The sequence below is a fragment of the Hippocampus comes genome, unplaced genomic scaffold (assembly GCF_001891065.2).
Source record: "Hippocampus comes isolate QL1 unplaced genomic scaffold, H_comes_QL1_v1.1 scaffold1, whole genome shotgun sequence".
Lineage (NCBI taxonomy): Eukaryota > Metazoa > Chordata > Actinopteri > Syngnathiformes > Syngnathidae > Hippocampus > Hippocampus comes.
The window spans coordinates 1,348,260-1,363,511 of NW_017805010.1; the positions used below are offsets into that span (position 1 = coordinate 1,348,260).

General features: G+C 42.4%; 1 protein-coding gene and 1 long non-coding RNA gene across 3 annotated transcripts in view; one reads left to right on the top strand and one right to left on the bottom strand.

The window, feature by feature from the left end:
- The window catches only part of nphp4 (nephronophthisis 4), a 124,089-nt gene extending 120,021 nt beyond the window's left edge, over positions 1-4,068 (top strand). For both annotated transcript variants that reach the window (XM_019863074.1, XM_019863072.1), the window contains exon 29: positions 2,460-4,068. In XM_019863074.1, the coding sequence (XP_019718633.1) occupies positions 2,460-2,544 (85 nt within the window). In that variant the 3' untranslated portion in view covers positions 2,545-4,068. The remainder of the gene's footprint in view (positions 1-2,459) is intronic.
- LOC109511779 (uncharacterized) lies at positions 3,323-7,145 on the bottom strand. Its single transcript, XR_002167388.1, has 3 exons — positions 6,965-7,145; positions 6,815-6,880; positions 3,323-3,410 (listed from the first exon to the last, which is right to left on the bottom strand). It is a non-coding gene; the product is annotated as an uncharacterized LOC109511779 (long non-coding RNA).
- Between the last annotated feature and the right edge of the window lie 8,107 nt (positions 7,146-15,252).

Here is a 15,252-nt window from a genome sequence, read left to right on the forward strand (position 1 = left end):
AGCTTTTGAGTTCGGTTGGTAACAAGTGTCCATAACAAACTCAGAGGGGAAAACATCACCTCCTGCCTTTATTTCAGATCTAGTACTTAGTGGACAAGTTGTGCCAGTTTATTAAGTGGTAACTGCGACACCTACCCAACACACGCACACACTACCTACCGCATGGCGCCTCGGCAAGGAAGGCAGCCGGCCGCTGCGCGAGGCGACCATGTGTGATATGACAGGTCAAAAATGTGGAGCGGCTAGTCACCTCCAACCAGCTGGTGGAACCTGCTGATAGACAGACACTTAAATATCTGCTTCCCAGGAGCACATTTGTTACACTTTGAAAAGAGTCTGGACTCAGAGTGTGTCTGCGCAGAACGGTGTCCTCGCTCTCGCCCGCACTTTCTATTTCTGCTCCTCAGCCCAGACTTAAACATCACTGTACAGCGCGGTTCTCTTGGGCCAAGCGTCTTGTATTTATCGCCTCCGAGGAGGAATAAATCTTTATTTTATGTAAGATTTCCTCTCTGCAATGTCGCTCATTTGAAATTCAAAGTTGTTCTTGGTTACCGGTGCCCATTACTTGTCACTCATTTAGTTTGACAACACGACCAGCAAGTATTTCAAAGGTGTTGAGTTGTTTTTTTAATTATTATTATCTTTTAATCGGTTCTGTTTTATAGTAATTAGGATGATCCCCCATGATTAAAGCGATTGTTAAGAACTTTATTGTTGTGGGTTTTTTCATGCTGGGGAGGTGATTGACTTTTGATCCCTCAGAGGTTCGATTGTTTCAGTCTTATCAAGTACTGCGTTTTGGTACGACAAAACAGGAGTTCAAAATGTCCAAAGATTCTCCCATCCCATATATAACACATGCTTGTTATCCCCCCCCACCGATATTCCCATTTTACGATTATTTGGAGTTACGAGCTGTCAACCAGTTGATTTGTGTGTGTGTGTGTGTGTGTGTGTGTGTGTGTGTGTGTGTGTGTGTGTTATTTTTTGCAAGCCAACATTTAACAAATGAGTTTGACATTCACTGCTGCGCGAGTAAAATGGAGAGGGGGGGCGGGGGGATAATGACGTTGGCCGATGCACTTTCAGCTCTTTATTGCACAGCAGAAACAGTCAAAACAGACAAATCCAGTCCAATCCAATCCAGTTTTATTTAGAAAGCCCTTTAAAAACAACACTGTTGACCCAAGTGCTGCACACAAATTCAGTAAAAGGCCCAAATAGACAACAATTAAAAAAATAATACGAATAATTAATTGTAACACTGCTTAAACAGTACACAATGAAAACACTGCATTATAAGGCGCATAGAATAGTGGCTACAATAGTGGCTGCGGTTGCACTATACATCCACTAGATGGTGCTACGCTAATGCGAATACAACACAACACAGCTTTGTATTGAGCAAAGCCATGCAGAACTGGTCACAAACATGAAACATAAATACAAATGGCATTCCAAAACAATCAACGAAAGACAAACGTTATGAAGACAGTTGATTGAACAAAAAGGCACACAAACCTCGTGGGCTCACATGCATAAGGGGCTAAATATCCTTCGAGGTCTTGCTTGTCTCCTTCTTCCTTCATTTAGTCAGCAGTTAACTATGCTTTTGGTATGAGCTTCGTTTCATAATGGCTGCACAGAGTTGACAAAGTAGTTGTCTGTTGGCGAAGTGTGTGTTGGCGAATGCACATGACGATTAGTGTCGGGCAGGACCCTTTTAGGTTACAATTGGTTCCTGCTAATAATCACCACGAGATGGCATAGGAACACTAGCGGGGAAACAACTCAATGGGGAATATAAAGAAACTCTAACTCCATGTATAAGGCGCATCGGATTATAGGGCGCACTGTCAGCTTATGAGAAAACTGAATATTTTTAGGTGCGCCTTATACTGCGGAAAATACGGTACTTGAATTTTGGAAGAGACCGACTCTGTTCTCATTCTAGAAGTAATTAATGGCAAGAAGGTGGCGAAAGGTCATCCAAACATGCCTTTACGGACCATGTTGGACCTAAAAATGGCCTTCCCCCAAACTCTTTCCAATAAACCGGAAGCATGTGGTTGTATGAATTGTCTTAACAAGTTGATTAGTTAAGTGTTTTCAAGAAAACTAAGGGATCAGAGTCATTGATTGGTTTAAAAAAAAGAAAAGGGTGTTCGACGGATACTTTTGAATCACATATCAAAGTTGTCCAAGGTTTCTTGGCTCATTACGTGTCAAATTCTCTCACAATGCAAATTTTTGTAGTTGCAGATCATTCATTCAGGGTTTCAGTGCACCTCTGCGTGATCAATTGTCTTAAATGCATCAATGAGGTGCTTTAATTCATATATGCCAACAATCATGGGTTAATTGCAGCTCGACGGAGAGAAAAGTTGGTTTGATTTCCTCCTTTCCCAAAGACACAAATTTCATCCTTTCATTGTTTTGTTGTGTCGGCTGCTCAGCTTGATGGGGGAGAAAGTTACACCATCGGACTGCGCTTCGCCCCCAGCCAGAGTGCGGGTTCAGTGGAGATCCTGGTCTACGTGAACAACCTGGAGGAGAAGACGGAGGAGACGTTCTGCGTGAAGGTCAACTACTCATGAATCCGTGGCTGTCAAATGCGCGCTTTTGTTTTTCTACAAAAATATCTCCTTTTGTACTCGCTGTATGAGCCTTTTGTTTTCTATTGTGTATTTGTGAGACTTGGCCTATTAGTTGCTGTCTGAATGGACAAGAGGAGGCTTTATTTTTGTGCTATTTTAACGAGCCTTCCCGAAATAAATCAAACGCTGACCAACACAACTTAATCATCTCAGCCGTTACTCTCTTTGTCCCCGGCTTAGCATTTTTTCCCTCCTTTGAGGTGTCCAGCCAATATTACATGACAGTTCATCCCCGACCATCAGGAAGGGCACTGAGGGTGAAAGCAATAACATTTTATGAACTTTAATTACCCAGCAAACACTCTTCAATGCCACTTTATAGTCAGGTTTTAATCTAGCACAAGCCAGGGGTCCGCGTCCCCCTCACCTTCCAAACAATTTATCCTCATCGCGCCATTATTAGATGCGCCGCCATAATGGGGGTATGATGTTTTTAAGCGAGGAGCACCCTTCCCTCTTGCTGCGTCTCGCGCAGAGAGAACGGCGTGCACATTGTGTTACATAACGGGCCCGTTACGCAATCCCCTCCGCCCCCCTCCTGTCTCGTTTTCTCCCTCATTAGAATGCAGGCGGCAAACTAAGCTTTGAGCGCGGCAGCGAAAGCTAATAAAATGAAGATAACAGCCCAGTCGGGTACACTTCATCTTTACCTTCTCTAATATGTGGTCCGAAGCGAAATGCTCATTTTCAGATCTTGACACGGTGCTTCCACACAGTATCAAATTTTTATGAGCAGAGAGTACCGGAGGTCTATGAAAGGGGGTACAATGTTGAGCATAAATCATTCATTTTATTCCACACATAAATAGTGATACTTATCTCAAATGATATGTGTTGAAGTCAATCAGTCGAAGTCCAAATGTAGGTTAAAACAAAACAGGACGAGAATAAAGAAAATGCTGAGGATCGGCAAGACCCAAGACTGGGTAGAATGCCTCCACACTTTGCATCCGAGCGACTGTTTACAGGCTCGGGTAGGTTGATTGTGATTGCGTAGGATCATCGAATTGGGGTGAGGCCCACATTTGTTTTATGCCGAGGATGCACCCGGAGATTTACGGAGACCCCCCCCCCCCATCCATGAAAAGTGGAGGAGGAAATCATTTCTTACCATGAAACATGACACAGATTGTTGACATGCATGGACCCATTTGACTTACAGCTTACGGTTCTCCAATTGGGGGTGTGCGTACACCCGGGGCGACGTGAAAGCACTTCGGGGAGTGTGTGACATTTTGAAATCTATTTTAAAGCATTCATGCAAAAAAAAAAAAAAAAAAAAAAGCTTGATTGCAGCAGTTGCATCACTGCCAACAAGAATGACAAAGATCCTCGTGAGGCACAAGCCCAAAGTGTCTCACAGAAACGTGTCACAAAAAGCAAAAACAGTCAGGGCCAAAAAAAGAACTGTGGCCTCCTGATAGCACCTTCAATTGCTCTTCATTTGGATAAAAATTTGGACATTGACCCAATTTTTAGCATTCCAGCTCTGTCCAACACCGCAATGCATTTGAAATGGAAACACTCAAGATGCTGGTTAACATTAAAGGCACGAGAGGCTGATTGGATGTCGCCGGCGACGATGAATGCACTGGGCCTGCCTGAAATAATAACGGAACGATGACTGACGGACTGACCTGCTCCCCACCCCGAATGCATCATCCACACTTGAAATGAACTCTTGGCCTTCGATCAGTTACTTGTAAGTGAAATAAGGAGGCAATAGCCAATCGCTTAAAAAGGTGGAGGCACTTAAAAAGTGTGTTGTCATTCCTGCACTGTTCACCTGATCCGGATGTCAATACCCTTCAAATTAAAGCTTAGTCCGCGCTTAGCGCACATCATGATTGTTTCATTTTAAATCCATTGCGGTGTTACACAAAGCCAGAATGCTGACAATTGCGTCAAAGTCCAAATATTTATGCAGCCATCTCGTGACCTCTGCGTCCCGCGTCCTAGACGCATAATTTTCCCGCCAGACGCAAAGTTTCAAATAATGTGCGTTTTTGGGACGCAGGGAAATTTCTGAGTCAAAAAAAAAACTACGGTAAATCTTTTTTTCCAGCAACGAACACAGTTTGAATCACCGCCATTGTTGTTTTGATCTCGCGTTAAGTAATCTCGCGTGACGAGATTTCCGTTCTCGCGAGACGAGATTGGCGAGAACGGCCTTCACTTCGTGGAAAGCAACGACTGCCAAGTTGTGTAACGTTCAAACAAATGTTGCGAACAAGTGTTGCGAAAGTTTATTGCGGAGATATGAACTCAAAGACTGAACCATGGGATGAAATAAGAACCTATTTCTCAGCAAATCTATGCCTGAATGATTTAAATTTTTGCAGCATTTGTTTATAAGAAATAAACCTATTACCAATGTATATCGGTGTTGTTTGCGTTATTATCATATGCAATTGAATCAGTAGACCACTTCACAATTCGAAATTTGGGACTCTCTAACTGCATAATGGGACTCATACTTTTCTGATCAGCGAGTCCCTGGGACTTGCAGGGCTCAAACTGTAAAATTATCACTGTTTATGGACCTGAAAACAACCTCCCAAGTACTAAGTCCAACTAATAGCACGAGCTACCACCGAAGCGACGCAGAAAATCATGCTTGATATTGAAAGAATGCGATAAGCTATCAAAGGATGCCTCGCCGCTGTAAGCCATGCAATTGCATCTCTGGTGATAAATGGGTCGCTGTTCTCTCTTCCAGTTGTGTTTTTTTTTTATGTATTGTCAAAACCAGAGTAATTGCCTGGCCCAAAGTGCAACCCTCAGTCGCACCAGCATGGTTTGCTCTCTCAGCAAGGTCCAGGACACTTTATAACACCTTCTAAGTGCTGCAAGACCAGTCCCTGTCTGCTCCACAGAGACGGGGGAGGTGGAGGGGCGCAGACTCTCTGTGTCATGTTAACCCCCACCCACTACCTGATATCACCTTCTCCCTCCCCAAACTGTCTGCTCACCTTGTTAGCGCGCGGCTCCTTCCTGCCAAGCACTACAGCTGGGAGGTTGACTAGACCAGTGCCTCTTATTGCCCTCATGTGGAGCAACCCCCCCCGATGACCTCCAGCTCCCACCCGAGTAAGTGCAACACATCAACACACCCACGCACGAAATGACTGAGGGGCATCACAGTATGTCTGTCAGGTGACAGTTTGCGGGCGCGTGTCATGAGCACCCCTGTAGCTACGGAAGAGCTTTGTAAAAGAATATCTGTCTGTGTGTGCGCAGCCAGCTCTCCACCTCCTGCACTTGAGTTCGGTTTTTATGTCCATGACTGCACCGAATCCATCTTGTTTACATCATTTAAAAAAAAAGACTGGGCATATGAAAAGCATTTTAAAGAAAGAAAAGCAAAAATGGTACCGATGTGTTAGTTTTAATACACGGATTACCCACACACTGACATTAATCCTCCTCCAGTCGCCGCCATCATGCAGCTTGACTTGTTTACTCAACAAAAAACGCTGCCCTCGTGTCGCCCCTGGCGTGTGTTTTGAATGTAATTCCGTAACAACGGTGTGACAACGGCATTGTTTTGTACAGTCAGGTCCCCGCTGTTTTTGGCGCTCCCATTGACAGGCAAGACATGGCCGCGGCACTGATTTTTAAACATTCATTGAGTGCCGAGCGGCGAGGCGTGACAAAGGCACAATGTCGCCGCCGTGAAATGGCTGGGGGGGCTAAAGCCAAAACCTCACATCAGCTTTTAGAACTCCTACGTATAAACTCATACGGCGGTTCACTGCCTCACAGATCTCAGTGTTCATCAAAAATGAGGCAGAGGTTTTCTTCATCCGTCCATTTTTTCGGACCGCTTTATCCTCATATAGAGGATATTATTTATTGTAAGCCGCTGCAACATGATGCATAGCGTGAACGTGAACACCGTGCTGTAACATGGAACAATAAAAACCTCAATTTAAATTATGATGACATTATAATATGTTGCATACAAGTCAAATAAAAACTGTGCCGAAATAAATGGTTTAAAAAGTACGTGTTGTTCTTAAAAGTTAAATACAACTGAATGTAGGGTTACGAAAGCTCCGCCGAGACTCCACTCGTGATGGCTGGGAGAGAATTATAATGACTTTCCTCACCAGACCGTCAAAGTGAAATGTAAAAAGGGCAGACAACTTAACCGCAGGAAGTGCACCACGCCCACAAGGAACACCTGAGGTAGCCCAGCTCCCTGTCACACCACGCTGCTGTGACGGAGTGAAAACTGGTATAAACAAAAGCACAGCGCCCTGTGCCCGAAGGGATACAACTGCAGAACAGAGCGCACATACCTCGTGGCAAAACCCAACACCACTCTGTGCCGTACAAGCGCACGCGGCACGCCAACACGCACGTGTCTGCCGACTCTGAGAGGGAGGAAGAGAAAGAGGAAGTTCCAAGCAGGTGTATTTATAGACGGACATCCGGTGATTGATGGCCACCATGCCACACTGCCGCTGCAGTTGGGAGCGCGATTCCAAACGATCGATGGATGGATGGATGGATGGATGGATGGATGGATGCATTTTTTTTAATCTTATCTTATCTTATGAGATAAGATAAACCTTTATTTGTCTCACAATGGAGAAATTCACAATTTACAGCAGCAAAATTTGGAGGGAAGAAAGTAGAAAAACATGAAGTGTTTGCATGGACAAAATAAATTTAAAAGATGAACTGTACACAATACAGAATGCAATATAAAATATAAGATATAAGCACATATGCTGCATAAGGTGGCTGTGCTATATGAAATGGGTGAGTGGGGGGTGAGTTCAGGTTTTCAGGTGCCTGACAGCAGTCGGCAGGAACGAGTGGCGGTACCTCTCCTTCTTGCAGCGCGGGTGTATCAGTCTCTGGCTGAAGGAGCTGCCCAGTGCTGTCAGGGTGGCTTGGAGGGGGTGGGAGGGTCTGTCCATCATAGCTGTTAGCTTAGCTAGCATCCTCCTGTTACCCACCTCATCCAGAGTGTCTCGGGAGCAGCCCAGGACAGATCGATAAGATAGATAGATCAGGATTTTGGAGTGGCCAGTGGCTCGACTGAATGATGTGTGTTTGCTTGAAAACAAAGACGTGAGACATGAGAACAAAGTTCTTACCTCTGACTTTGCCCCCCGAGTGCACACAAACAACATGCTCCGAATCAAACGTTTATCTTTCGAGTTTGGTCTTGCACCCAAAATCTCCATTTGACAGTCATGTTAATGTTAGCAAATGATTTATGAATCTATTCACATCTTGCACTTTCTACTAAAAAACAAAACAAAACAAAAAAAGAACAAAAAAACGGTCATAGTCCAAAAATAGAATTTGATCAAAAATGGTAAATGGAGTGCATTTGTATTGTGCTTTGTCTTCATCATGTGTTTACAAACGCATTCACTTCTCTCATTCAAACATATCGGAGTGGAGCCTCCCTACACTAGGTATCAACCCACGAAAAGGTTTTCCTTTTTAGTGTAAAATAACTTACTTTAATCACCAGGATCCCGCACCATATCCTGGCCGATGACAGATCTCAGAGTATTTTTCCAATTTGGTCCCCTTTTAAATCCATTTTTGATGTGCTGTAATAGCCTTGTCCTCGCTGGCGCTAAGCTAGTTTGTCCTTCAGGTCCGATGTTTTCAAAATCCCTTTCGTTTGTTGCCTAGCTAGCTTGATTGACTGACTGCTTGACAGTTGAGTTGAATGCTCATTACCCGGCCAGATATTCCCATACACATGCAAGTACTTTTGGGCAACCGGGCCACCTAAAAGGATCAAACGGAGGAACTGGAATTGGCACAGGAATTCTTCACATTTTTACAATGCCCAAACCTACTGAACTGTACTTCACAAATATCCTTAATGGATTCAAAAAGAGTTTTTATTATTCCTATTTTTCATTTTTACTGCAGTATGAATAAATTGTGCACTATTTACCTTAAAATAACAAATGGCCCCAACCACAACCTACACAGATTCCTCCACTGTTGAGATAAATTCTTCTGAATGGGTAATGCACTTTGATTTAATCTACCAATGTAGAATAATGATTATGGGGGAAAAATGAATGAAATATGTTGGTGAAAACAAAATTAAAAGAAAGTGGAAAAAAGCACACACACACAAAAAAAGAAGGAGCTGTCTTGTCTTATTTTCAGGCAGATGACGGTCAAAATAGACATGACGCGCAAAGAGCTCCAAAACAATTGAAATTCTATTACCTTGCTACCCATCTGAGAAAGACTTCCTTTGAGCCATTATCGAGGGGAAATACAGAATGAGTGGGGGTTGTTGCGTGCGAGCCTGCTATTTTGCACACAACAACAGGGTGGAGGACAGATGATCGTTGGTAAATGGCAGCAAATTTCACGGCGCAATTTCCAACAGTTATAGGCTTTGTATAATTTATTTATTTTGCCTCAACAGCGAAGAAAAGACTGTTGTGGGACACTCGTGTGGGCTGAGTCATACTTAAGAACTGGAAATTACAATTCCCTTTGATATTGTGTTGGAGATACTTTTGCAGGGCTGAGATGCTTCAGAACTAAGGGTTTTAAGGCTTAGTGCATCACAGCATAGCACGGCAATCCCTAGAAGTCGTGTAAATATTCATCCTAAGGTTTGTGAGCAGTGTCGAGTGCTATGAGCTACACCAAAATCTCTCAAATGCCATCAGCCCCAAGTGCTTGAAATGAATAAAATAACAGACTGTGTCAGAATATAACATAGAAATCATGAGAATTAGCATGAAATAAATAGTAGTGGTTTGAAATGCTATTTGTTTTGTTATTTTTATTGTGGATCAAAATAATTCATACAGAGTGAATTTTGTGTGTATGTTGTGTTGTCACGCAAGTGTACATTTGCCGAGTTAACTGATTTATTCAATGATGTTATATGATATCCTCCCTGTGAGCTATTTAAGAAGCTAAATGAATCGAGGAGGCGAAGGCGCTTGTGCAAAGAGACCAATCAGTGGCCTTTGCCGCAAGGGTGTATTATACAGCGGTGGGATGATTGCATCACACACTTCGTGGTGATCTTCTTTCATCTTAATTGTGTCATTTACACATTTCTCACCTTACCTGCAAACCACACGGCGCTTCATTCGCACCGCGGCCACAACCTGTGCAATTAAGATCAAGTGAATATAGGCACATAAGGTCAGCAGCACGCAGTGAGAATGAAGACGCGACAAAGCTCCGATACATGGCTTTGTCAAAACAACGCGGCCATTAAAGTGAACGTTTGTGCGGGTTTACAGGGTAGAAATGCAAATTCTGCAATCCAGTGTCTTATTTATAATACTACAATATTAGCCTTTGTGGGAAGTGAGAGAGTGAATGGTGATGAGTTTCGAGTTTTGTGCCAAATGTATTCTTGCACCTTGTTTTAATAAACGGAAAATATTGCACATATGACATTTGAAAGTGTGTGTGTGCTGCATAGTTATTTATTGCTGTTGGCAGGAATGACCTCCCTTCGGGCTCCTACGTGCACCGAGTGTGTGAAAGTTTGCCACAAATGAAGCTGCTCGGGGACTCTACAGTGTATTGCAAGGGGTGGGAATGGTCATCCATGATGGATGTCAGGTTGGCCAACATCCTTCTGTCCGCTATCTCCTCCATGGAGTCCAGTTGGCAACCCAGGACAGAGCTACTGTCGCTTTCCTCCTCCACATAAAGCAATGAAGCGGCCACTAAAGTGTCATAAAAGGTCCTGAGCAAGGCACCAATTATGTCAAAGGATCACAGTATTCTGATGCCGTGGTGAATGATTAAGTCCTCGGGCCACATTTTTATTCCAACGTGCAGTAAGATTGATGATCCTGCTGCCACGAAAACATTGTGAAAAACAATAACTTGACGGTGTGAGTGCTTTTTCCATGATCCTGCTGCCACGAAAACTTTGTGAAAAACAGTAACTCTTGACGGTGTGCTTCATGTTTGGCAGAGGTAATTACTGGATGCATGTTTTCAAATTTTTCCGATTTTTTTTTCCCAAACTGTTTTTGAAGACGACATGAATACTGAGTGCACAATGGAAGATGATGACCCATGCAGGCTTACTTTTGGAGGAATGGAATTAGGTTGGTAAAAGGTTACATTTTGCTGACAAAGGTACACAATATAGCATTCAACTTAAAACCTTCATTTTGGTGGTGTAAATACCAACTTACTTATTTTTTATAATGAGATTTTTGTCAAGTCGTCATACATTAAAAGGTCGCACGCCATATGCATCTCAAACCCAAGCATTTCTGTACTTGCTGAGCCGTAGTCGGCTCCATTCATTCTTCTGGGATTAAAAGGAAGCATATTTACAAGTGGGAACTTTCTCCTCAGCGGCTCAACAAGATGGTGATGACAGATGTAGTACTGTATATAACGGATGCACTTACTTTACTTGTCATCAGTGCTTTACGTGGAAAAGAAGTGGCAGTACTCCCCTTATTCAAGTGTTGACAGTTAAATTAGGTTTTAGGGTGACAATCATAGCAGATCATTAAGTTCATCAATCAATATATGATGGATTATAGATGACAAATACATAAATAAATGACTACCGGTACGTTTTTTTTTCTGGTGAATTTTAAATGTCTGACTGCATTTGAATGCACCTCAAGTCTTGTCAACGTTTACGACGTCAATGTTTTCATTTCCGTTACTAGCGGCCCATTTTTGGGCCGTATCATAAAATGACGGCATTATTAACTTGCAGTTTTTTTCAGCATCCTTAATCAGCGATTGAATATGATTTCGGTATGGTGTTTTGTTGATGTTGGTAGCAAATATTTAATGGCACTAAAATTGTGATAAAGTAAGCCAAAATGTCGAAAAGTAAAGTCAAGCTAGCTGTCGCACCATTATGTGGGCAAACTTCAAAATAAAAGCTTAAACTAAGGCGTTAATGTTTTATTTGTGAGGCTTTTTTTAAGTTAGCTTTTGCGTTGTCGGCGTTTTTCGTTTCGAGTATGTTTGAAGCTTCCTTGCCATCTAAATCACAGCGAACGCGCTAAATTGTTATCTATCTATATGTCTATCTATCTAACTTCATTCACTAACTTTTTTCTTGAAAAATACTTTTTTATATACACTGTATTACATTTGTTAACATTGTACTTTTATGATGAAATTTTCAGAAAATGACTTCTAAATGTAACTTCTAAATCTCATAGGAGTATGATTTTTTTTTTATTTGATTCTAGCCACTGACAAGGCTTTGCCAATTGAGCCAACTTGCCTTCGAATTAAAATGAAATCTAGACTGATGCTGTGAAAGGGAAATTATTCAATCTGAAAAGCAGATAGCAATCACTCAACTGGTAGAAGGGATTTCAATTTCAAATGAGAAATCATGTTCTATTTCCTAAGTTTAATCAAGTCTCTTTGAAAATCAGTCCCCAGATTTCTGGTTTAATATAGTCAGTGTTGAAAATGAGGGAGATGGGAAATTAAATATGGATCCCTGATTGGGCATCATACTGCATGTTGGGTCTGTCTGAAGACTATCTTGCTGGCCTGGGTTTACCTCTGACAGCAGTACTGTACATATTTTAGGTATATTTTGGACTGTGTCACTATTTTATCACATCTTTGTTCTAATTTTAGAAACAAACAGAAGCCTTATTGTTAAAAAAAAAAAAAGCTGTAAATAGCAGTTGATAAGATTCACTTCCAGGCCTATTGGAGCCAGTGAAGCTCTTCACAAAGTGCTTGACAACTACCTGACACTAAGAAGCAAAAGCATCCCATTAATTTGAATTGGTTGTTTTTTGGGGTCATGTCAGCCATCTTACTTTTCATCCTCTACCTCAAACCGCCGGTCGAGTACAATTGTTCCGTCTGCACTGCTTGTGCAGTATGAAGCAGAATCATTGCAACACAGTGACTTGTAAAATCTTGCCAGGCCATGCGATATACGACATCACTTTATTTAGATGAATGTTTGTACTTCTGTGTTGTTTTACGAAAATTCCAATTAAATCGCTTATCACTGGTGAGAAGATCAAACACAAATATTTTGCTTTGTGTTCGCGTAGGTAAATACAAAAGTTGTCCCACAGCTCGGACTTGAACAATGGCCGAAGAAGCAGATGTACTTTCCAACAGACCGGTGGTACCAGTAGTCACTTGTTGTAGCTGGCATGCATCCACATTATCCTTTTGGATTTACACACATTTCAAGTCCAAGCTTTATATGTGCAAGAGACACACCGTCATTATCCTGGAACAACATGGCAGCATTTTGATTCCATGCAATCGACAGCAACTGGAAAATTCAGTTGAACCTGAATTATGCGGTTACAATGGAGGGGTGGGGGTCAGTTATTAACCGATGGCTCGGATTCTGATTACTCAATGTAGTCATACTGATCCCAGTGCACAGCCTGAGGAATATTGTAAATATTCATGAGATGGCTGGAGGTCTGCGGGAAAATAAAGTGGGCCCTTGCCTGTACGTGCAAGTGATGTAGTGCGGGGGTCAGTGCGCTGGTAATTTCTTGCCGTGGAGTGGAAGCAGTTCAGAACCTTCCCATAAAATCCGACCCAGATTAGATGGTTTGCTCCCTCATTTTACCCTCACCGTTTCCTGCCAACTACAAGATTGTATTCAAGCAAAATGAAAAAAAAAATAAAAAATCGAACACAGTTGCTCTCTGGGCTTCAGAAATGTCCTTGTTCGACTGCTGTTAACAGACAATTTACTCTTGAAAAAAAGACTTGGGTATTAAAATTGTATCCATGCATAAAAGCCAGAATGTAAACTCTTTCTTGGCAAATGAAGTTGAAATGAAGTGTTTGTGATTTGTTCAACACTGAGCCTGTAGATCCATCATATTATCCCCGTCCATGAGATCTGGACCAGCTTTCAGTTCAAAGGCTCTGAACCTCGAGTTCCAAAGTGGATTACATAAGCAATATCCCTGAGAGGTCGGTTGAAGCCAGTGGCGAGAATATTGCGCCTAATTCCTTACCGCCTTGACCTGGAGTGTTGCTGTGTTAGGAACTGCTGAATCGATTATTGTCTCCCGCCGCGCCCATTGTTGGGGGCACTCCTCTAAATGGTCACTGCACTTGGTGTGGTACTTGGAATTATTTAGAGACCAGGAAAACAAGTCCAACGGGTTTGTTTGAATTAGTGGGCCTCTATATCGATCTCTCAGGGAAACGATTTGATCTGGTGCACAATTTGAGAATCAATCAATCGCCAACTTTGACTGTGTGAAGCTAAATTTTTTGGTTGCCATGGGTGGGATGACAGCTCAAATCACATTAAAAAAAATACGAATACCGTATTTTCCGCACTATAAGCTGCTTTGAAATGTAAGGCACACCTTCAAATAATGGCCTATTTTAAAATTGTTTTCAAATATAGGGCGCACTGCATTATAGGGCGCATAGAATAGAAGCCACAACAGTGGCCACGGTTGCATTCTGCAGCCACAAGATGGAGCTATGCTGAAGGGAATATAATACAATACAGCTTTATTCAGATCGTGCATTCACAACCGGTTGCGGCTGTAACAAAGCGTTTTACAGAACATTTAAAATACTACCTCCAAGAAATCAGAATATTGATCCTTATATATATAGGGCGCATCGGATTATAAGTCGCACTGTCGGCTTTTGAGAAAATTGAATGCTTTTTGGTGCGCATTATAGTGCGGAAAATACGGTAGTGAAACAATAAAAATAACTCCGAAAGACAAATGGCTTCGAATAAATGGATGCATAAATGAAAGATTGTACATCGACGTGATTATCGTTAAATATTGAATATAACGCAGAAAACGGCAAAACAAGGTGTCTTGCATATAACCACATTCTGTGTTTAACCGCATTCTCTCTCTCTGGCCTTTGGACAAACTGCCATTTGTTTCCGTCAGCGTCGACTCACTATCTTCGTCCTTAGACTTCTTACCGGTCTGCATCTCTTCAAATGGCTGAGCATTTAACTCAGCGCCTGAGCTGTGTAAATCAAAATGGAAGCAAATGTTTGGATTCTGGGTGTTTCTTCAGGGCTTCTGCCCAGCCTCTGGGCGCGGCGCCCAGAGAGACTGCGTGCAGTCGTGGGCTTGGGCATGAGGCCAAGCATCACTGTCCACAGACCCGCAGCCAGCCTCCAGTGGCGGGTCGTTGAGGGTTCACGTGGCCGTCAGACAAAGAATGATCCGATGTGTGCGGACAGGCTCACAGTCACATAAAAGCCTTGCTCACTGGGGGATTGTTCGAACACCATTCTGCATTTAGCCAATGCACACAAGCAGTATTACATGTTTTTTTTTGTTTGTTTTTTTGTGTGTGTGTCGGGGGGGTTCTTCATTTTAAACCCAAATTAAATGTGAATAGAATGGAATAGTGGTTAGCACATCTGCTACAGAGTCAGAAGATCTACTTTTGAATCTTGTTTGGCATGTCTCTGAGTGGAGTTTGCATTTTTCTGTGTTTGTGTGTGTGTGTGTGTGTGTGTGTGTGTGTGTGTGTGTGTGTTTCTTAACCCAGGTTAAGAACCCAGGTTAAGAACCACTGGTGTAGTGCTTCTTCGAATGAAAATATATGAATGGGCACTTGATGGTTCAAAATCTTTTGA